The sequence below is a fragment of the Ipomoea triloba genome, chromosome 4 (assembly GCF_003576645.1).
Source record: "Ipomoea triloba cultivar NCNSP0323 chromosome 4, ASM357664v1".
NCBI classification, from domain to species: Eukaryota; Viridiplantae; Streptophyta; class Magnoliopsida; order Solanales; family Convolvulaceae; genus Ipomoea; species Ipomoea triloba.
In genome coordinates, this window is record NC_044919.1 from 25,960,104 (window position 1) to 25,984,121 (window position 24,018).

Consider the following 24,018-nt stretch of genomic DNA (forward strand, 5'->3'; position numbering starts at 1 on the left):
TAAAGGAAAAAAAGAAGAAGCATGTTTTCTAAAAAAAAAAAAAAAAAGCTAACTAAAACTAGGGTTCTAATAAATTCTGATAAGCGCTACATTTTCAGTCTCCCGCTCCAACTCCTCCAAGGAAGCCTCCTAATTTCAGTTCTGCACTTCCCGCAGCGGCAGATTCGCAGAAGTCCGCACTCCGCACTGCCGCAACGCCCGCAAGCCGCCGATCACCGCAGTCCGCCGCCCACCGCTCACTGGAGCACCGCCGCTACCCGCCTCCTGCCGGTCGCCGCCTGACGCCCACAGCCTGCCGCTCACCGGAGTCACCGCCCGTCGCTACATTCCAGAGTCCAGACCATTTGAAACCATTGCTGTACCAAAACTCCAAAAGGTTAATTGTAATTAACTAATTATGTATTTATTTTATTTTATTTTTTTTGTTAAAAAAAAACTAATTATGTATTTATGTTTGTCAGCTCTGTGCGGCTCTGTGTATGTTTTTTTACTTTGAAAAATGGATTGGTTAATTACTTAATTTAATAGCTTACACTCCTTACAGAGAAGCTAATAGCTATACTATATTGCACATTTGCACTAGCAATTTCAAAGTACATAATGCCATGATGTATGATTATTGGTTAATTCCTTAATTCAAAATTTTGACTTCTTATTTGTAATTTTGTATGAAGTGCAGGCTGCGATTTCCACTCTTCCAGGCTCCAGAAGGCAGCAGGGCAGTCTCCAGTGGGTAAGTTCACAGTTCTATTTTTTGATTTTTTTTTCTAAATAATTTGGCCGGCTAAACCGCCCGTGGGTACCGCATAGTTGCGTTTTTCCGGCTAAACCGCCCGTGGTACTGGGTCTTGCTTGATATTTTGAAATGTTAATTAATATCTGTAAATATGTTATAAATTTGTAATTTGTATGTTTAATTAGTGAATTACTATGTATTTATTTCATTTATTTGACAATTATATTTTTTTATACTCTTATTTTATTTTTAGGTATAAAAGAAATCTCTTTTCAAAATGTGAATGAAATTGATATAAATGATAGTGAGAATACTCAAAAAAGAAAGAAAACATCGGAAGTTTGGAATAGAAGATTTGACGAAGTGCTATGTAATCTTGATTGTGGATTTGTGGCTTACGATTTATGAATTGTGGATTTGTGGATTTGTCATTTGTGGCTTATGACACATGAAAAGGATGGTATTATGATCTTTCGATAACAATGATGGTTAATATTTGATAAGAGGCCGTGGAACAAAAAGTTTAAATTATCATATATGTATATATATTTTTAAAATAAAAACTAACATATGAAAAAATTGTTTAAAAATAAACATATGAAAGAATTAAAAAGTCAATAATACTCAATTACTCATTTCACGAATCATGATCTCACATAAATACTTGAATAAAGAATATGATTTTTTATGTCACATATTATAGTCTGATTCAATTAACAAGGAGTAATGTTTTTTTTTTATTTAATTTTTATGGCATATTTGGTCAATTTCGCATTTACTAAAATGGTGCAAGGGCAAGAGGACGTAGATAGGGGGGGGGGGTATGAATCTATCCTTACACAGCTACACTGTTAGGAATAGGCAATTGCCGCTCGGTCTTCCTTACTCCATCACGTCTCCCGCTCACTCAGGATTCGCCCAATCCAATCCTTCACTGCTCTTCTTATCACTCGTCGGTGACAGGCAGAGAGATAAGAGGCTTCAGAGACGACCGCCTGCCTTGTCCTTCCTCGCCCTCGACTTTCATGTAAGTTTTTCTGTTCTATTCTAAAATTTTTGTTATTTCCAATGAGGATGGCTTCAGGGTCATGTTTGGAGAAAATTATTAACATTTTTGGTCACTAAATTATACTCCGTAATAGTTATTTACAGTTTTCAGTAGTTAGCCAATGCAAATATGAATATGAGATTCAGGTTGTGATAGTGGGGTGGCAATTGGAATCCCAAGTGGTAAAACAGTTACCTAGCTTTTAAATTCCGATAAATTTTATAAAATGCTATCCTCTTCTTCATAATATAAGGAAGACAGGGGTGGAGCCAGAAAACTCGAGTTATGGGGGCCAAAGTTATACAGAGAACCATATCATTTTATATGCCTTACATAATTGTGCTGATTATTATTGATAATGATTTGTAATTATAATCTGTCCAATAATGTATGTGATACATATATAAGTATATGAGTATGATCGACACATATGCCAATTATTACTTTTGAATTTTTCAAATACAAAATTTGTTACTTAATATAATTAGGAGTATAATTATTTACTGCTTTGACACTGGTTCAGTTGGTGTAATAGTAGGCATTGTTTAAAGAAAGCAAAAAGAAGGTTTTGTTTCTCTTAATTTGTCAGTAATCTTATCATGATAGAAATTATTGTCTGGCTTGTTTTAAGAAAGGCTTTTTGGAACTGATATTAAGGGTTTTATTAAATTTAATTCCCATTCAATTTCGTAAAACATCTTTCTCTTGGCTATGTTGAGTGGGGTGAATAGATGTTTGTGTTTAAACTAGACATTTTGGTAAATACTGATATTTTTGTTTATTCTTTACTTCTCTTGAATTTTAGGTCAATGGTGTATTCTTTATCTCCTGCTAAAAGTTGCACGGTACCCTATCCAAGATGCCCCTGTTCTCATCCAAGACATTTAGCTCCTTTGAGGATTAGAGCAAGTTGAGTACACTCCATGGTTGGTCGCAGGACTGGGGAACCCTGGAAACAAGTACCATGGAACGCGGCACAATGTAAATGCATTCACCATGTGATAATCTAGTTTGTATAGTTCCATTTTCTTCAATTCTGGTAGCATTTTTTTTCATTTTCTTGAAAGTCATATAAATTCATGTTAAACTGATGTGACTTTGGTAGTAGGTTGGTTATTTGTATGGAGTGAAAAAGGTTAAGTTGAGCTTGTAACTTGAGTTATGAGTTTTTGCGTCTTTGTATAATTTAATTGCAGATGAACAATAATTAACAATTGAGACAAATGGAAATAACTCATTTTGATAAGAACAATTAAGACATAAGAAATGTGGCTCTATTTATGTTCCATCATCTTATGTGTTTTTTGCTATTACAATTTGTCGTATAGTTTGCAAATTTGATTTTTTACATAATTGTATATTGTTGTGTGGAGTAATAAATAAATATGTTTTGAAAATTAGATAGATAATAAGTAATAAATATGTTTAGGAAACTAGATAGATTTTATTAATTAGAAATAAGAATTTCTTAATAAAATACATAATAATTTAGTTTACGAAAGCACGTGTAATTACTAACAAAATTTAGTGTTTGATTTTACTGATATTGGGCTTTTGGTATTTTAATCAATTTGTCTTATTTCCGTTGTATTATTTATATTTACATACTTCAGTTTAAACCAAATATAAGAATCTAATATTCCAGCAATCTAATATTCCCAATGTAATATAACGTTTCGTAAACCAAACTCCGCTAAAATAGTATTCATTTTTTCTGTTTTCAAGTATTTCGAAAAAAAAATAAAAGGAAAAACGCTACCCGCCTCCTGCCGGTCGCCGCCTGACGCCCACAGCCTGCCGCTCACCGGAGTCACCGCCCGTCGCTACATTCCAGAGTCCAGACCATTTGAAACCATTGCTGTACCAAAACTCCAAAAGGTTAATTGTAATTAACTAATTATGTATTTATTTTATTTTATTTTTTTTGTTAAAAAAAAACTAATTATGTATTTATGTTTGTCAGCTCTGTGCGGCTCTGTGTATGTTTTTTTACTTTTGAAAAATGGATTGGTTAATTACTTAATTTAATAGCTTACACTCCTTACAGAGAAGCTAATAGCTATACTATATTGCACATTTGCACTAGCAATTAAGCTAATAGCTATACTATATTGCACATTTGCACTAGCAATTTCAAAGTACATAATGCTATATTGCACATTTGCACTAGCAATTTCAAAGTACATAATGCTATGATGTATGATTATTGGTTAATTCCTTAATTCAAAATTTTGACTTCTTATTTGTAATTTTGTATGAAGTGCAGGCTGCGATTTCCACTCTTCCAGGCTCCAGAAGGCAGCAGGGCAGTCTCCAGTGGGTAAGTTCACAGTTCTATTTTTTGATTTTTTTTTCTAAATAATTTGGCCGGCTAAACCGCCTGTGGGTACCGGCATAGTTGCGTTTTGTCCGGCTACACCGCCCGTGGTACTGGGGTCTTGCTTGATATTTTGAAATGTTAATTAATATCTGTAAATATGTTATAAATTTGTAATTTGTATGTTTAATTAGTGATAAATATGTTATAAATTTGTAATTTGTATGTTTAATTAGTGAATTACTATGTATTTATTTCATTTATTTGACAATTATATTTTTTTATACTCTTATTTTATTTTTAGGTATAAAAATTATATTTTTTTATACTCTTATTTTATTTTTAGGTATAAACGAAATCTCTTTTCAAAATGTGAATGAAATTGATATAAATGATAGTGAGAATACTCAAAAAAGAAAGAAAACATCGGAAGTTTGGAATAGAAGATTTGACGAAGTGCTATGTAATCTTGATTGTGGATTTGTGGCTTACGATTTATGAATTGTGGATTTGTGGATTTGTCATTTGTGGCTTATGACACATGAAAAGGATGGTATTATGATCTTTCGATAACAATGATGGTTAATATTTGATAAGAGGCCGTGGAACAAAAAGTTTAAATTATCATATATGTATATATATTTTTTTAAAATAAAAACTAACATATGAAAAAATTGTTTAAAAATAAACATATGAAAGAATTAAAAAGTCAATAATACTCAATTACTCATTTCACGAATCATGATCTCACATAAATACTTGAATAAAGAATATGATTTTTTATGTCACATATTATAGTCTGATTCAATTAACAAGGAGTAATGTTTTTTTTTTTTATTTAATTTTTATGGCATATTTGGTCAATTTCGCATTTACTAAAATGGTGCAAGGGCAAGAGGACGTAGATAGGGGGGGGGGGTATGAATCTATCCTTACACAGCTACACTGTTAGGAATAGGCAATTGCCGCTCGGTCTTCCTTACTCCATCACGTCTCCCGCTCACTCAGGATTCGCCCAATCCAATCCTTCACTGCTCTTCTTATCACTCGTCGGTGACAGGCAGAGAGATAAGAGGCTTCAGAGACGACCGCCTGCCTTGTCCTTCCTCGCCCTCGACTTTCATGTAAGTTTTTCTGTTCTATTCTAAAATTTTTGTTATTTCCAATGAGGATGGCTTCAGGGTCATGTTTGGAGAAAATTATTAACATTTTTGGTCACTAAATTATACTCCGTAATAGTTATTTACAGTTTTCAGTAGTTAGCCAATGCAAATATGAATATGAGATTCAGGTTGTGATAGTGGGGTGGCAATTGGAATCCCAAGTGGTAAAACAGTTACCTAGCTTTTAAATTCCGATAAATTTTATAAAATGCTATCCTCTTCTTCATAATATAAGGAAGACAGGGGTGGAGCCAGAAAACTCGAGTTATGGGGGCCAAAGTTATACAGAGAACCATATCATTTTATATGCCTTACATAATTGTGCTGATTATTATTGATAATGATTTGTAATTATAATCTGTCCAATAATGTATGTGATACATATATAAGTATATGAGTATGATCGACACATATGCCAATTATTACTTTTGAATTTTTCAAATACAAAATTTGTTACTTAATATAATTAGGAGTATAATTATTTACTGCTTTGACACTGGTTCAGTTGGTGTAATAGTAGGCATTGTTTAAAGAAAGCAAAAAGAAGGTTTTGTTTCTCTTAATTTGTCAGTAATCTTATCATGATAGAAATTATTGTCTGGCTTGTTTTAAGAAAGGCTTTTTGGAACTGATATTAAGGGTTTTATTAAATTTAATTCCCATTCAATTTCGTAAAACATCTTTCTCTTGGCTATGTTGAGTGGGGTGAATAGATGTTTGTGTTTAAACTAGACATTTTGGTAAATACTGATATTTTTGTTTATTCTTTACTTCTCTTGAATTTTAGGTCAATGGTGTATTCTTTATCTCCTGCTAAAAGTTGCACGGTACCCTATCCAAGATGCCCCTGTTCTCATCCAAGACATTTAGCTCCTTTGAGGATTAGAGCAAGTTGAGTACACTCCATGGTTGGTCGCAGGACTGGGGGAACCCTGGAAACAAGTACCATGGAACGCGGCACAATGTAAATGCATTCACCATGTGATAATCTAGTTTGTATAGTTCCATTTTCTTCAATTCTGGTAGCATTTTTTAAACATTTCTTGAAAGTCATATAAATTCATGTTAAACTGATGTGACTTTGGTAGTAGGTTGGTTTTGAAATGATTGATCAGATTTCTCAAGAAGAGGGCATTTTGTTGAACACAATACAGTCAAAAGCATTGATTGGAATAGGTGATTATTTAGTTGCCTTTCCCCCTTAATTACATCATGCCCTAGTTGTTGTATGAGCATTGAAGTTTATTTATTTAGTTTTTTTGTGCAATTCGTACAGGTTCTATTGGAGAGGTGCCAGTGGTATTAGCAAAGCCTCAGACTTATATGAATTTCAGTGGAGAATCGGTTTGTTCTCAGCAGCCATCCATTTTATAAATTAAACTCCAGTGTATATTTGTTTTCTAGTAGTACTTTACAAAGAAGAACTATTAAATCATATTATTTTAAAATAATGATCTCATGGTCTGTTTAAACTGAGTGATTCATGGATGTGAACTTCTTGCTCCATAGCTTCTAGCACCATTACTGTTCTTCCATGTACATATTTTCTTTCTTAAATTGCTGTGATTAATGGATGTGAACTTCTTGCTTAACAGCTTCTAGCACCACTATAGTCCTACATACATATTTTCCCTCTTAGGTTGCTGCATTCAAGCAGTTGGCACCTCATATATAGATTACATGCATATGTACAGATTAAATACATTTTATTTTTTTCATTCTGTTTTTCCCATCCATCTGGTGTTTATGTATGAAAATTTAAGTTTTATGCCCTCAGTTGGTGTCATTAGATTGTATAATTTTTTTTAATGCATTTGGTATAAATATTGTTTTGTATTTTGTATTTGACAAGGTTGGACAACTTGCTGCATATTATCAAGTACCCTTGCGCCATATCCTACTGGTACGACTGTACAAGTTCTTTCCATATTGTCAAATTGATTGTTTGGAGTGTGGAGGTTCTCAATCAAGATAATTAAATATTGATATAAATGAATTTCTGCATTGCATTTTATAAATCTGCTGGAATTCTCTCTCCTTTTAGGTTCACGACGAGATGAGTTTACCAAATGGTGTTTTGAGGCTTAAGCCCAAGCGAGGACATGGCCATCATAACGGGTATTGTTCTTGCATATTGCTTAGAAAAGAATTGTTAAATCTTGAACACTCCTTATTCATTGCAAACATCTTTGTTTTTGCTTGGTAAAATCTGTTGCAAACACAAATAGATACGGAAAGATATGTAGTGTGATATTTCCCAAATAATTGTGTGATTAAATCTACTGCATCTGTATATGAGTGATATTTTCCCAACCCATCCTGATATGTAGTGTGATATTTCCCAAATAATTGTGTGATTAAATCTACTGCATCTGTATATGAGTGATATTTTCCCAACCCATCCTTTGGTTAAATCTGCTGCACCCGTATATTATATTCACTTTGCTGTTAATAATTAGGATGCATAGCCAGTGCGAGTTGTTAAGAAGTATGAACACTGTTTTCTTTGAATGATAGGGTGAAAAGTGTAATGGAACATCTGGATGGTTGCCATCAATTTCCACGACTTTGCATAGGTCAGTCTGCATGAATATCTTTAACCATATGGGCAGTAATATAAACTAACTAGTAGACACCGAATCTCTGAAAACATACATACATGTGAAGGAATAGGAAACCCACCCGGAGCAATGGATATGAAGGCTTTTCTTCTCCAGAAATTCAGTGAAACGAACATCAACTACCTTTATGTTGGGCTTTCATTAGGCGTTAAACATAAGCCAGTTTTAGTTGAAATATAATCCTTTGGGCGGGGCATATTGTAACAGGTGGATGAAGCACTGAAAGAAGGGGCCGAGGCAGTGAGAATGCTGGTGCGAGAAGGAGTGGGCAGTAGACTAAGTAGATTTAATATAGGGCAGAAATACAAGTATCACAAAGTTTGATCATATGATGTTGTACTCATGTATGTACCTTCAGAAAGGAGTAATATATTGTTTGACAATTTTGGGACTCCCTCATAGGTGGTTAAATCATGACTTATTTCTGATTCATCTTCACCAATTTAAATTTGTCCAAGTTGATAGTTGCATGCATAACCTTTTGCAGTTACAGGTAAAGGGTAAAGGTAGTTGCAGAAGCACCAGGGAAGGGATGAAATAATTCAGTGATAAAGCAGTGCAGTGCAAATGGAAGGAAGCAAATTTGAGAAATGGTTAGTGTGAACCCAAACATGTCTGTGTACACTGAATTCACAATTTTTTTAATTCAACCTCATTTTATTGCAGATGGCAAATTAGTAAAAACTTCTAGAGAATGGAAAATTTAAGATAAATGAATAAATCCATGAAAGTATAATGCAACATAAGTACAAATGTTAGTAACTTTTAAGAGTCTCACCTTGAAAATATAAGAGAGTCATAGGCCATGCGCATTATAGCTTAATTAAGTGAAGTCACTAGTACTCCAAAAAAAAAAAAAAAAAAAAAGTGAAGTCACTACCCGAGGGTATGCACTGTAAACCTTGCCTTGTGACTCTAGTTGGCTAAGGACTACATCTGTCGGTAAATTAATATGCCCATCGCCAGGCATTATTAATAGAGTTCTACTACATAGACTCCCATTTTATACTCATTCACTTTTACTCCCTGATGTGGTAAGATATGATAGGTTATCTTCATCTTGTGAGTCCCCAGACAAGTGTCAACATCAAACTTATCTTCATCTTGTGAGTCCCCATACAAGTGTCAACATCAAACTTATCAAACTAGTGTCAACATCAAACTTATCTTCATCTTGTGAGTCCCCATACAAGTGTCAACATCAAACTTATCAAACTTTTGTGTGAGAAAGTAAAAGTAGGGAATAGAACTTGGGAATCTAAATAGTATTTTCCTTATTAATACCTTAGTACCTGCATAAATCCACGTATACATGGTATGATGTTGGGGTACGTAAAAAGAATATATTTACAAATGAATGCTACCCTGAAGCAAATGTCTAACAGTCATTAAAGTAGTGTAAATTACCAAAAGAGTTAATTCCAGAAATGGTCATTCGACTTTTATCAATTTTTGTCCTCGACTTTTAATTTTTACAAAATAATTATTTTATGGACCTCCTTTATACTCTTCTTCACTACTTTTGACCTTCAAGCCCAACAATTGCTTCCAACGCCAATGCCACCATTAACTCAAGTTCCTCCATAATAGATGTCTGCGCCACTTTCAATCTTTATGGCTCTTGATGCGCTGATTATGTCACCTCTCTCAATTGCCACATCGTCCCTACCCACGTTCTCACCTTCTCCAACCTCCAAAATTTCTCCTCCCCTTTACTATAAACCCTCTTCCCTCACTACAACATTTTGATTTGCAAAATTTAGAGCGCCTCTATCACTGCCGATGGTATATCACTCTTTGATCCAAATTTTTATCTAAAGTTGTGCATCTCTGTTCACGGGCTCAATAGAATTCTTTTAAGAGGTTATAGCTAGCTGTGCAAGGACGGCAATAGAGAAAATCGAATATTGTTTATTTCATTACCGAATAAGGTTAACGTTCATCAAATTTGCCTTAACTTGTCGATATCGACGCCCCACACCAACCATGGTGCCTAAAGCACCACCACTTTCTCTTATAACTCTCCTCTGACCCACCTCCCTCTTTTTCCCCCTTCACATCTCCACTTCCACTCTCTCCCCCCAACTCCTACAATACTACTAGAAATTTCTAGTAAAGATTGCACCTATTCCCTGCACTTTTCTCTTTTAGAGAATTTGGGCTTCTAAGAAATAAATTTCAAAACGCTTTTAAATGATTCCTCAAATTTAGGATTTGGGTTTCCTCTTGAAATTTGTTATGCTGCCAACAATTTAGCACTCACAAGTCCTAACATTTCCTTCCTTTAGTTTCTTGTTTGACAAAACCATTTTCAATTTTACTGATCTTCCTTTTTGATTCTAGTAATATTATGAGATAAATGCGTAGATGTTTAAAATAGCTAAATTTTTGCAGATTTTAAGGATAGAGGAACCAAGTTGTGAAGTATTCTTTATCCTTTGTTCCAATTATATCCTTCAAAATATGTCATCTCAGACACGGAAGGACCAAAATAGGTAAGAATTTGATAGTCAAAGTACTTAATTGTACAATTCTAAAAGACATGGACCATATCTAAGTTGGTTGGAAGATCATAACTATGATAATTTAATTGTGGAAACATATGCCCAGCAGGTTATTACAAATATGCAACATTTAAATTTGTCCCCATATAGATTGCTCATGCGTGATATTACTATGAGTTTATCCATGTTTTCAAATATTTTCCTTTGTTTTGTATAGCGTTCGACTAATATTGTGGCTCACTTATTAGCTAGGGATGTTAGTTTAGTTGTTGGGAGTCGATTTTGGTGTGATACTGGCTCGTCTTTTATTTCTAATGCGTTCGGTAAAGACTTGATTAGCTAATGAAGTTTATGTTGTTTTGGTTTCAAAATAAAAAAGAAAAAAGAAAAAGAAAAAGAAAACATGGACCATATTGGTGAAACCAACATAGTCGTGAGACTATTTTGATAAGTAACTCTCACTAAAAGTTAAGGCCATGTTTGGTTCGTAGGAAGTTGTTTTCCAAAGGAAAAACACTTCCTCCAAATCATGGAAATGCATAATTCCTGCGTTTGGTTCATTGGAAAAATCATGGAAATGCATAATTCCTGCGTTTGGTTCATTGGAACTCATTTTCCATTGGAAAATGAGTTTCTCATTTTTTAGGAAAAGAAATTCTTTGGTAGAAGCTCGGATTTTATTTTCCGGAGTAGTTGGGAAGAAAAATTGATTTGGCAAGACCATTTTACCCCTCCCTGGTTGTGTTCTTCCTCCTCCTTTGACCATTTTACCCCTCCCTGGTTGTGTTCTTCCTCCTCCTTTGTTTTCTTCTTTTTCTTCCTCTGGTTTCTTCTTCTTCCTGGTGACTTCAGAATCCTGCCACCCTCGCTGCTTGCCGTCTCATGCCCTCACGACGGTGGACCTCTGCTCACTGCCGCCCGCCTCGCCTCCGCCGTCGCGAGTCCACTTCCTGCGACGCCGTCTCTGCCTCTCACCCTCTCCACATTTATTTCACAAATTAAAGAGAGGAGAAAACAAACATGGATGAACAAAATTTAACCAACCTGAGTCTTGCCTTCTTCTTTGAGCTTGGCTGTTTCGATTGATTTGTTCTTTATTTTGCAGGTTTGCACTTTGCAGTTGTGAACAATGGGTAGGGTAAATGTAATGGGTTTGGGTTGATGGGTTAAAAATGGCAAATGGGTCACCGCATTAGCATTTTGGTAGGCTTAATAATAATAATTATAATAATAATAATAGTAGGGGCATTTAGATCTTTATACACATTATTCTTACCATTCTAAACCCTAAACCCTAAACAATAGAATTTATTTTCCCAGCGACTTCTTTTCCACCAACCAAACAACAGAATTTACCTTCCTGGTAACTACTTTTCCACGGAATTTCACTTCCACTTCCCTTCAAATATTTTCCGCGAACCAAACGAAACCTAAGGGACTATTCATAATAGAAAAATAGTAAAGATACCACCATTTTTTAAAGAGTAATTCAACATGTATTCTTATTTTCTATTCCATTTTTTATTCATAATAATATGCCATGCTTTGATTGCTTAATAGAAGGTGTGTGCCGTGACTTTTATTCATTAAAAAAAATAAAATTGAACACTTGGTGAGAGTAATTTGCCGTGGCCAGGAGCGCGTTCGTACAAGACGACAACCATGCTTCAGCAATCAGCAGTCAGCACACTCGACTTGAGTGGGAGAAGCAATCTTGTAGTGTAGTGAGAGGAACACACATTCGAGAAATAGAGCGAAAATGAGGAGGAGATTCGGCGGCTATGCTGCTTCAATTCTTCTTCTACTTCTTCCGGTTTTAACATTATTAGGTAATCAAATCCCCTATAATTTTCCTTTTTCGTTTCTATGAAATTCTGAGCTCGCTCCATCAATCCTGCTTTCTCTGTTTGATAGGCACGGCGGCGGAAAGTGAATTTTCGGCGGCGGCGGAAATCATATCGAGATTCCAGGCATACCTCAGAATCGACACCGCCCAACCCGAGCCAAGGTACAGAGAAGCGGCGGATTTCATAATCTCTCAGGCGAAATCCCTATCCCTGGAAACTCATATTGTAGAATTCGTGAAGGGGAAGCCTGTGGTTATCCTCAAGTGGCCTGGCAAGGATTCCTCCCTCCCCACTATCCTCCTCAATTCCCACACCGACGTCGTCCCTTCCGAGCCTCACAAGTGGTCGCACCCGCCTTTTGGCGCCCAAATCGATCGCGCCACCGGTAACATCTACGCCAGGGGCTCCCAGGACATGAAATGCGTCGGCCTCCAGTACTTGGAAGCGATTCGCAGCCTCAAGGCTTCTGGATTCCAGCCTATCCGCACCGTCTACCTCTCCTTCGTCCCCGATGAGGAAATCGGTGGCCACGACGGCGCTGAGAGCTTTGCACATTCTGATATCTTTTCGAAGATGAACGTCGGGATTGTGCTCGACGAGGGGTTGGCTTCCCCCACGGATAACTACCGCGCCTTCTACGGTGAGAGGTCCCCTTGGTGGTTAATTATCAAGGCAGTTGGGGCCCTTGGACACGGTGCCAAGCTCTATGATAATTCTGCCATGGAGAATCTTTTTACGAGTATTGAAAGTATAAGGAGGTTCAGGGCTGCTCAGTTTGACTTAGTCAAGGCTGGCCTCAAGGCTGAAGGAGAAGTCATTTCTGTTAATATGGTGTCTTTGAAAGCTGGCACCCCTTCCCCCACGGTATTTGCTCTTTGCTTAACCCCCAACAACCTCAAATTTCGTTTAGAGCTCTATTTATATATTGCTATTTGCTAGGCACTGCAAATCTGCAATAGGCAAGGCATACTTTTTCTTGTATCTGTTTATCTACTACTACTGAATGGTGGTTGGTGTCTGGTTGTTGTACATTTGCAATGCATATTAAGGGTGTGTTTGCTTCATGGGGTTAGACACTAGGGATGAGAATGAAAGTTTGTTTGGTTGACAACCTTTTAAAGTACAAGTGTGTTTGCTTCATGGGGTTAGACACTGCGAATAAATCATAAACAATGTTTGATTGACAACTTTTTAAAACACATGTATAGGATTTGATTACCCCTATAATTACAAAATCTATTACCTAATTTAAATCAGGTATCATTCCATTAATTCAGCTTTATCCCTCCTCATTTCTTTGCCTCTCACTCATCTCTCCTCACTTTATTGACTTCTTTGCTGCATTGCCTACTCACTTCATTGCCACTCTTAAGGTCAATTGCCCTGATTTTTCGTTTTTGTATTTTTAAAAACTTTATTCCGATTATCGGGTCATACATAACCAAACATTAATATTGGTAATCATTTTAATTCCATCGTACTACCAACCAAGTATTTGATTCCTATTCCCATTCCGGTTCCCATGTTCGAACCAAACACACCCTAAAATTTGTATGGAAGATGACCACATCGACCCTCTTCCTTCTTCTGCTGATTTCGTGATTCAAACTAATCCTGTTTCAATTTTATGTGTTTCTTTTTAATTTTATTGGATGGTCTCATCTACCTGGAAGTGGATTCACCAATTGACCTGATTTGCATCTGCAATGCTGAAACTCATCTTTAGTTCATTGGTTCATACTTTAATTGTTGTAGCTTAAATGATGATTAAGATATAATGAGTAGTGGTTACCATAGATTTGATTAGCCATATATTTGATATCATCATATTTGTTACTGATTTTGTGGATTCTTTTCATCTTCTCAGGGCTTTGTCATGAACTTGCAGCCGTCTGAAGCAGAAGCAGGCTTTGATATTCGAGTTCCACAAACGGAGGGCATGACATTTTCTGGTGAAATACCATACTTCATGTAAAGTCAGAGAGTCAGAGACACCTACAAGTAATTGAACCGTCCTAGACAGCACAATGTTTCACGAATGCCATGATCAAATACTTCTTGACTGCCTTCCATGCATAGTCCTCTGTGGCATAGAAGGATCTCCATTTCAAAACATCTAATCCTGTGAAACATTGGATTGGGGCTACTTAAATTACCATGGCAATGAAAACGAGAAATTGAGCAACATCTTGTAAGCATTAATACATTTAAAAAAAAAACAAAAAAAAAAACACACACACACACACACACATAAAAAATACTATATTCTTCAAAAGGCCATGACAGAACCAGGTTTCATGTTCCCTCATTCTCCTCAATAATAAATACTCTGTAAATAAGAGCAAAATACACATGAAATTCAAAACTAAGATTACCTAGAACACAACTAGTCGATTACCTAGAACACAACTCCAGTGCGAATCATTGCTACAATTCTAGCCCAAGATACCAATGCGATGGCGGAGATGGCCTCCTGCATGACGGAAGGATGGCCTCCGACGCCATCACGACGGAGATTCCCAGGACAACGATCAGACCGTTGGATGCTCCAAGAAACCACGCTGACAATACTCTCTTGATTTGAATTCTCTCTCCGTTGAAATATATATATAGGGGTCGTATACTAACGTTCCAATTTCTCAAACTATCTCAGCTTTTTGAAATATCTTTTTATTTATTTACAATCTCACCCCTCCTCGAAATCTCCGTTGTGTGGCTTTTTGAAATGGACAAATTTTACTTGCCATGAAAAAAAAAAGGCACATTTTAAAAATTAGACAAAAATAATCAAAATTTATTTAGGAAAAGCATTCTGGTCAAACCTGATCAGAAATGCACCTCCTAAAAAATCAATTTTTAAAATTTTCTTGAAAAATAAATGTCAAAAGTATTTCTCAAATACATTTAATATTATTTTAATATCATTTAAATAGGTCGTATATTAAAGTGTACTTTTCTTGTTCTACATGAAATGCATTTGTTATACTATATGGCTTACTCATGCGAGAAGCTTGTTATTAAAAAACTTGATATGGCTTACTCATGCGAGAAGCTTGTTATTAAAAAACTTGAAAAATGTGTTTATTGTATTATATTAGTTACTAAAAAACTTGAAAAATGTGTTTATTGTATTATATTAGTTACCCATGAAGAAGCTTCTCATAAAAAATGTATTATATTAGTTACCCATGAAGAAGCTTCTCATAAAAAATATTTTCTCATGTATATGGTTTCATTTTAAAACCAAACATATTTAGTATATGTGTTTGGTTAAAAAGTACAATATACTCTTTCACAATATTGCTTTTGCCAAACAATTTTCGCAAATGCATCCAATCTTGAAATAATATATAAGCTACCTTTTTTAAGTTAAAAAAAAAAAAATTATAATAGTTAAGGTGAAGAGAATGAGTTTACCCTAAAATTCACAAAACTTATGTATCATGTAGAAATACTTATATGAGATTCAAGTGAAATCTGAAATATGTTGTTTGAGCTAAAAGTAAGATGAAATCATTTTGAAAACATATAGTAATATAGATTAGACACTAAAATTAGTACACTAGTTATTAACACGATACGAATTACATCCAACTTTAATACTAGTTAATGTGATGGCATGAAAAGCTAATATGTGTTAGAATAATGAAAATTTATGAGATAAAATAATTTATTTTATATGTTAGAATAATGTACTTGATGTGTTAAAATAATGTATTTTATGAATTATACTAATATATTTTATGTGTTTTTGAACCGTGGTCCACGGTCCACACAATAGTGATTGCAATTTTATCGAGCAAACTCAATTAAAACTTTCAAAATTTTCAAATTGACATTCTAAACTTTTAATTTTAATAAACTAATGCATTTACACTAACAAATATAAATGTATACATCATTCAGTCATTCTAAACCTCCATTTCCAAATTCTAAAATTGGCACCCTTACGTAACTCTACGGCAAATATTGTTGTGGAGAGATCATGAAAAAAATGTACATTTTAATATATTAAAGATACATATTAATGAGCGTAAGTCCCATTTTAATATATTAAAGATACATATTAATGAGCGTAAGTCCCACTTTAATATATTAAAGATACATATTAATGAGCGTAAGTCCCACTTACGTTTTTGTAGTATTTTATGCTTCAAACGCAAGCCCGATTTGTGGTCAACGATTGAAATAATAATAATAATAATAATAATAATAATAATAATAATAATAATAATAATAATAATAAACGCATTTGAGACTTGCGTTGTTTACCTCAAACGCAAGTCCCAAATGCTCTTTTTCCATTTTTATCCAGCTTTTAAAATCATCCTATTTTTGTCTGCTTTCCTATTCTTCGTCCCATTTCAGTCATTAACCCCTTGAAAGCTACATCTTGTGTCTTGGTAGCAACAAACAGCATTCATAACTGAAAAATAGGAATTCACTATAGTAACAAGCAATCAGAACATATTTCAAATTCAAATTTCAAGATAGCTGTTAATGTAAAAGTCCAATTGGACCATAACAGATCAAATTTGACTTGTTTATCCCGTCATCGTTGATGTGACGGTCATCATATTAAAAAAATAATTTTTTTTAAGTTTATTTTAATCATATTAAAAAAAACAAAAAAACAAAAAAAAACAACCTCTCCACAAGAGTGCCGGCGACAAAGAAAGCATGGAGGTGGAATTTTCTTCTCTTTTTTTTGTTATTTAATTTAAAATTATTAAAATAAATTATAAAATAATAATTTTTTTAATATGATGACCACCACGTATGACCAGAGAAACATGTCAAATTGCATGATTTTAGACAGTTGATGGCCCAATTACACTGTACGTGTAATAGCTCATTTAAAACTTTTTCCTATAGTAAAAGGTGTTAAAAAACCAATGGTCATTTACTCATTTCCAAGTAAATGTCCTTCAAGAATTGAAACTTTGATTTGAGAGCAACAAAGAGAAAGCTAAGTTGGTTCCAAATATGGCAAATACAGTTATTTGAAGCAAGTGTGTTTATTGAAAAATCAAGTGCCTTAGCACCTAGAAATGAAATCAATTTCTTCTTTTCTTTTTGGGTATTCACTTGAGAGTATACTTTGAAAAGTCAGTTACAGCGTGTTTGGTTCATGGAATAGGTCGGGAATGGAATACCATTCCGGGGAATAGACCTATTCCATCGTTTGGTTGTCCTTTCTATTCCTGGGAATAGCATTCCCGGGAATGACCTATTCCCTTTGCAGGGGGAATAGCCATTCCTAGGGACCCCCTTGGTATTAGCTATTCCCAAGGATTTGGGAATAGCCTTTATACTAAAATACCGAAAATACCCTTATATATATATATATATATATATATATATATATATATATATATATATAATATAATATAATTAAATATACGCATTTATATAATTCATTATATTCATTAAAGTTTATCATAAGTTCATTAGTAATAATAATAATAATAATAATTATTATTTATTATTATTATTATTATTATTATTACGGAGTATTATTATTATTAAATACACATATCTTTTTTTATATTCATAGGGACATATGGTAGATTAGGGTTCTTAGAATTTCGTTCATTCACAATTTTTATATTTTTATATATAATTTATATATTTTTTTCATATATATAATAATAATAATAATAATAATTATTATTATTATTATTATTATATTATACATTTTTTATAAGGTATTTATGTCTTTTAAACACATTCCATTTCTATTCCTTGAACCAACCAAACACTGAAATTACATTCCTAAAGTCTATTCCTTCAGCGAACCAAACAATAGAATACAATTCATATTCTATTCCCGTCCTATTCCATTCCTTATGGAATAGCATTCCTATTACCTCAAAATTCATTCCATGAACCAACCCTGTTAGAGATAATCAAATAGTCTAAAGAAAAAAGCTTCGCACCAGCAGTATGGTTCTAGCTAGAAACCTTGAAGGCTTGAATGGTTCTAGCTAGAAACCTTGAAGGCTTGAATCATGATTACTGCTTCTAGCTAGAAACCTTGAAGGCTTGAATCATGATTACTGCTTCTAGCTAGAAACCTTGAAGGCTTGAATCATGATCATGTTGGGATTGTCTGTAATCTTATATGCTTGTACTTTTGTTGAGTGTTAAAACACCTCGCAGATTCTGTTAAGCCTTTGGATAAGAGCTGCTTCAACGCATCAACCCCTTCTTGTAAAGCAACATCAACCTGTCAAAAAGTAGATCAATACTCTTGAACTGTATTCTATTGGGAAGATAATATGGAGCATAGAAAACTTTGAGGCATCTAAACTAAGACAACCCCCCCCCCTAAAGCAAAGAGGAGTGGCCATGGTGAGATGGATTCTTGAAACAATTAAGCCTGCATCACTTATTTCGCTTTTCTGAGGAAGCTAGGTTGGTAGAAACCCCAAAGGCCGCCATCTCCTTCTGATAGAATCTCCATAACACAGAAAGAACATTATAATTTCTGCCTCATCTAGGCACTCAAATTAAATTCAATAAAAAGACATCATATTCACATGATCAACCTTACAAACAAAAACATGCCGCCTTAAAAAGGTTCCCTTAAATAATCAAAATATTGCAAGTTAAGGTCATTATGAAATCCAAAAGGGTTCTTTGTGCATAACTTGTCAAAAGACTAGATCCATTAAGTTTACTATTCTCTGTTTCCTTTTTTCAGTTTTCATTCTCTATTTTCTGTTTAAAAAATTCATTTACTAGCACTCATTTTTTCAAATTTATTTCTTTTAGAGTAATGTTATAAAATTAACACAAGTCTAATTTCGAGTGATATTTTAGAACCTATATTTAAAATATCTTTGGATATGTTTAGTTTAAATAGAATAAATATATTGTTTACTTTTGAGTCTAATATATGTAAGATTTTTAACAATTGATATCCGAACTAAATTTATATCTGGATATAGCATAACTAAAAATATCCAAACCAATAATCTATTGAGTTAAACCAAAATCTTAAAATCAGTTTAGATTTTGAGTTTTAATTGTGATAATGTGAAGTGTCTAACTTTAAGTATAAACAAATAGTTTATGTTTATATAAAGTAAATGAGAGTAGAATGGATAAAAGGTGGTGATAAGTAAAAATTAATAATGAATGTAATCATAGTATCGGATAAATATATAAATAGATAGATAAAGGTGAGGATGTGGTAGGAACGTGGTTGTAGGGGTAGATATATAGTCAAATAGTTCATAGAGATTATGTTTTCTGAACAAAAGTTCTCGAGTTTTTTGTTAAAACTGGAAAATTATTTACCCTTTTAAAAATGACAAACTGCGCAACTGTGCAAGTAAACATGTCGTCTATTTTCTATGCTTTAGTTTTCAGGAATTCTCCAGTTAGTAAATGGGCCCTAAACTTTCCTTAACTCCTATTTGTTGAAGCAAGGACCATAAACAACTAAAACAAGCCGATCTACATATTGTATATGCAGGAATAAAACCATTGAGTTGATCTAGACAGTGCACACTGGAGGTATTATTGTCATATTTACATAGGTAGGACTGTCTTTGTTCTATTGTTTGAATCAAAATTGACAGTTATAAATTACATATAACTGGCAACCAAAATATGTTCAATTAAACCAATACTGTTAAAAGCATGGCAAGTCAAAGTCCCTCAATAAAGGCTCACAAACTAATTCCATTCATTTCACTAATCACACATCAGGAACAAATGGAGGACAATTATATTAAAAATTACAAAGTAGAATCTAACAAAGATGAGCATACCCGTTCTCGAGCAGTTGCATTAAACTTTTGAAGCAAGAATGCCTTCGGATCCATTTGACCAGGAGGTCTTCCAATGCCTAACAGGAGAAATAAGAATTATTCGACATACAAGAGAAAGCTAAAAGCAAACAAAGAAAAATAATAATAATAAAGAGATCCAAGGTTCCACCAACCTATTCTTAATCGAGGAAACTCTTTGTTTCCACGAAAATGATAAATCACACTCTTTAACCTAAAAAGTATATAGAAAGAAAAACAGTGTTAGAGATCTTCAAAGAAACATTCCTATACCGATTGTTAGTATTTTATGTACTGGCTAGACATTTATACCAAACATACAAATATGAAAGAATTTTAAATTTCTGAAAGCTATTACTAACCGGAACACAAGAACCAGTAGAGATATGGGCAATGAATTTCGTAAATATCCATAAAATTACCAGAAATCAGGAGTTTATGCTGTTAAAACATAGCAATCCAAAACTTAAGAAAACAAACACCAGGTGAGATTCATCACATAAAGAGTGGCTTGGTAAATTGAGACCTATTTGGTATAATTTGAAACAGAAAGGAGACCAAGATACAAAACTTTATAATGTGGATTAAAAGATGTTTCCTAAACAGGATATAAACCATATATGCTTAAAGTAAAACATACCCAATTATACTTAGTGAGTTAGTGTGAAGTTGAATTCTTAACTTGCTACGAGGCTTTTAACTGGCAGTTTCATAAGAAGTATCTCAATCCTAAAAGATGTAAGTTCACGTTATGGTTTTCTAGCATAAGGCATGCACATGCCACATATTAATGTGAAAGTAGTAATAACAATAATAATGATAAGATAGGAACAGCCAACTTGTTGAAAGATTAGAAAATACTTTTGAGCAAAAAAAACAAAGTAAATAAATAAATAAATAAATAAAATACAAATCAAAGACTTGAAATTAGCTATAAAGACCCAAGCATGCAACTATGCACATACCATGATAGTTATTCTGTGAGTAAATTTAGACATAATGGTCATACCCATTGTGACTATGATGACCTCCTTTAGGGTGAAGACGAAGTACCCCACATGGCAAATCCATGTCATCATGAAACTACAGTAAAAAAACATTATGTCCAAGTGTCACAACTCACAAAGTATTTAGTCAATTCCAAATAAGAATTAAAAGTTTGAATCGCCCAAAAGACTATACCACAATCACGCGGTTGAGTGGAAGCTTATAATATGCAGCAAGTGGTCCACTCTAATAGGAAACAAACAAAAGTTATTTGTCATATCACCATATAACTAAGCAATGTTCTATTCAACCAACAAACAAATAAGGCACAGAGCAAGACATTAAAAAATATGTCAAAATTACAGTAAGACATTTTGTTTTACCACCGAGTATTGATCTGCTCCCATATGTGCATTGGTTACAAATTACAACTATCTGATCCATTTGAATAGCTAAGGTCAAATCCCCTCAAAGTTTCAACCAGTCATGACCATTACAAAGTTCATGACTGAAAAAGTAGGACACTGTGACATAGAGAAAGGTGAAAACAAAAACAAGGGTATAGAAAGTGGAGTGAAGGGGATCAACTTAGACACCACAAAGCATGATTTATGTTATTAAGGAAGTGCCAAACTAAGTCCAACTCCAGTGAGCAAGCATAGCTATAATGAATTTCACTCTCTCATATCACTGCATAAGAATTTAGTGCCATATCAAGAAATATTTTCCATGAATTAAGATCATCTTAGTAAAATAAATTCCACACCAATGACCTAAAACTAGATATCAAGGCAATTGGCATACTGAAAAACCAAAGCATCAATTGGCTCTAAACATAAATTTAATAGCTTACAGATTCACCACTCAAATTCATATAAGTTTGGGGCTTAGCAAGGAAAACTGGAACTCCATTAAGGAAACCTGGAAATTACAATTTGCCAATCCTTACTACAAACCATATAAACCAGTATAAAAATATTCGCATAAAAGCTACAAAAAGAAAGTGGTTGAGCTAAAGTTACCTTTCCCAAATATAGCTTTGCAATGTACATCATCCATCTGGATGCCAACTGACTGTGCAAATGCATCTACCATATCAAATCCAACCTGCCGGAAAATAAACTTGCACATTATATGAAGGCATAACTCAATCAGGATTTTTCAACAGAATTGCAACATACATTATGTCTTGTTCCCTTGTATTTATCACCAGGATTGCCCAGCCCAATAAAGAGCCATGGTTGAGGAAAAGCAGAGCTGAAGCTACGTCTGCATATCCTACTAAGCATCTTTATTCTTCCACAAGAAAAACCTTATTTTACTTTGGCACAAGAAACCTAGAACAATTAGAATTAAAAATAACCTGAGAAAAATAAAAGATAAATAAATACCTTTATTGGTTATAGATAAATAAATGAACATTTACTTCATAGGTAAACCTAAACAAGGAACGTTTTGGCTGCATAACACCTACTCCATTTTGGTTTGTAGAGTTTGTTCGTGAACACATTAGAACCTAAGCAGTAGTGAGGAAGAGCTTGTGTAACTTTTCACTCAATTTCTACAGGAATGGATAAAAGATGGCGCCTAACTTGACTAAGACTTAGTGCTTAGCAAGATTGGAATGCAACGCAAAAGAATTCCACAAACACAAGTTACTCTCATTAATGAATCATCTAATTTGCATATTATTGTTTTCTGTGGAGAGCGAACACTAGGGAGGGGTTTCTTTTTGAGTTTTTTCCTAATTGAAAGATTGAAAACTTTGTAAGAAAAATAAAAGAGCTGTCAATGTGCTTTGCGGTTCTCCAGATAGACCACTGAGGAATTTTGTCGAACACCTTACAATCAACATTATTCATATGAAAAATAACCTCACAGCCAACAATAAACATAAATTACAATGAGACTAAATACTCAGAATTTTTGAAGTGTGAAGTCGAGAAGAGCTACAACCAGTGTACATTAATTAACTCACCATAATAATTATGTTGTCTAATAGCTCTCGAATTGAAGAAGAAGATCCCTCTCCTGGTAGCTTGCTTGAAGACAATGGCATATATAGCTTCCAATAATCCTTATTTATTAGCATTCTTGTATGCAATGGATATCAAGACAACTTTTAATATACAACAGCTAGCAATAGATAAGATATTTCATTATAATAATTGTATGCTACATATGTTAATTTAATTTATAGTAATAGAGTTATGCCAAAAATACTCAAAATAACTGAAATTATAATAATGATTTAGGCTTAAAATAATAGTAAAAATTATTAATAAGATTAAATGCTATACATCAGTGGTGAAAGAGAAAATGCCACATCATTAAAAAGAAAAAGGTAATATTGACTGGGTCCTTTCTTGTAAAATATTTATTACTTTCTAAATTATTATGTACGGAGTATTCTATTAGGAAACAATTTATTTCTAATTAACAAAATCTATCTAATTTTCTAAACATATCTATTACTTATTACCTGTCTAATTTTTGTTAAATATTTATTACTTATATAATATTTAAACGGCTCATTCATATAACAAAAATTATCTACAATAAACATTATTTCTAGTACAATGAATGAATTGATTAGCATTCTCAACTAGAAGCATTCTCAATAAGTCAAGAATATTAAATTAAACAAGTGTAACTTAGTAACTTACTTTCATGAGTTGGATGCCGGAATAAATATTTCTTGGTATGATTTCTCTTTCTGAACACACACACACACACACACAAAAAGTGTATAATTAAACAAATGTTTTAAAAAAGATAATGTATCATTTAGCATAGAAGTTAACTTACTTTATTTTTAGTAACTCTGTGTATATGTTGAAGCCAATCACCCCCACAAAGTAAAGCTTGTGTTGTTTCAGGTAACAATGAATTCCCTATTTAAACTGTGTGGATTTTGTGGGACAGATGAATTACCTGTTGACATGCCTAATAAAAAACAATAACGAAATCAACTAGTCAACCCAACATAATCATAC

General features: G+C 33.7%; 2 protein-coding genes and 1 pseudogene across 2 annotated transcripts; 2 read left to right on the plus strand and 1 right to left on the minus strand.

The window, feature by feature from the left end:
• Nucleotides 1–231: 231 nt before the first annotated feature.
• LOC116015564 lies at nucleotides 232–8,281 on the plus strand (annotated as a pseudogene).
• Nucleotides 8,282–12,083: 3,802 nt separating this feature from the next.
• On the plus strand, nucleotides 12,084–14,306 carry LOC116015563 (aminoacylase-1-like). The gene is made up of 3 exons (XM_031255670.1): nucleotides 12,084–12,218; nucleotides 12,304–13,100; nucleotides 14,104–14,306. The coding sequence occupies exons 1-3, from the start codon at nucleotides 12,149–12,151 to the stop codon at nucleotides 14,209–14,211; spliced, it is 975 nt and encodes a 324-aa protein (XP_031111530.1). The 5' UTR covers nucleotides 12,084–12,148; the 3' UTR covers nucleotides 14,212–14,306.
• A 3,697-nt stretch (nucleotides 14,307–18,003) lies between these two features.
• On the minus strand, nucleotides 18,004–23,008 carry LOC116014729 (peptidyl-tRNA hydrolase, mitochondrial-like). Its single transcript, XM_031254675.1, has 9 exons — nucleotides 22,204–23,008; nucleotides 22,045–22,129; nucleotides 21,876–21,943; nucleotides 21,218–21,268; nucleotides 21,045–21,118; nucleotides 20,191–20,249; nucleotides 20,018–20,094; nucleotides 18,314–18,465; nucleotides 18,004–18,231 (listed from the first exon to the last, which is right to left on the minus strand). The coding sequence occupies exons 1-8, from the start codon at nucleotides 22,309–22,311 to the stop codon at nucleotides 18,334–18,336; spliced, it is 654 nt and encodes a 217-aa protein (XP_031110535.1). The 5' UTR covers nucleotides 22,312–23,008; the 3' UTR covers nucleotides 18,004–18,231; nucleotides 18,314–18,333.
• Nucleotides 23,009–24,018: the final 1,010 nt, after the last annotated feature.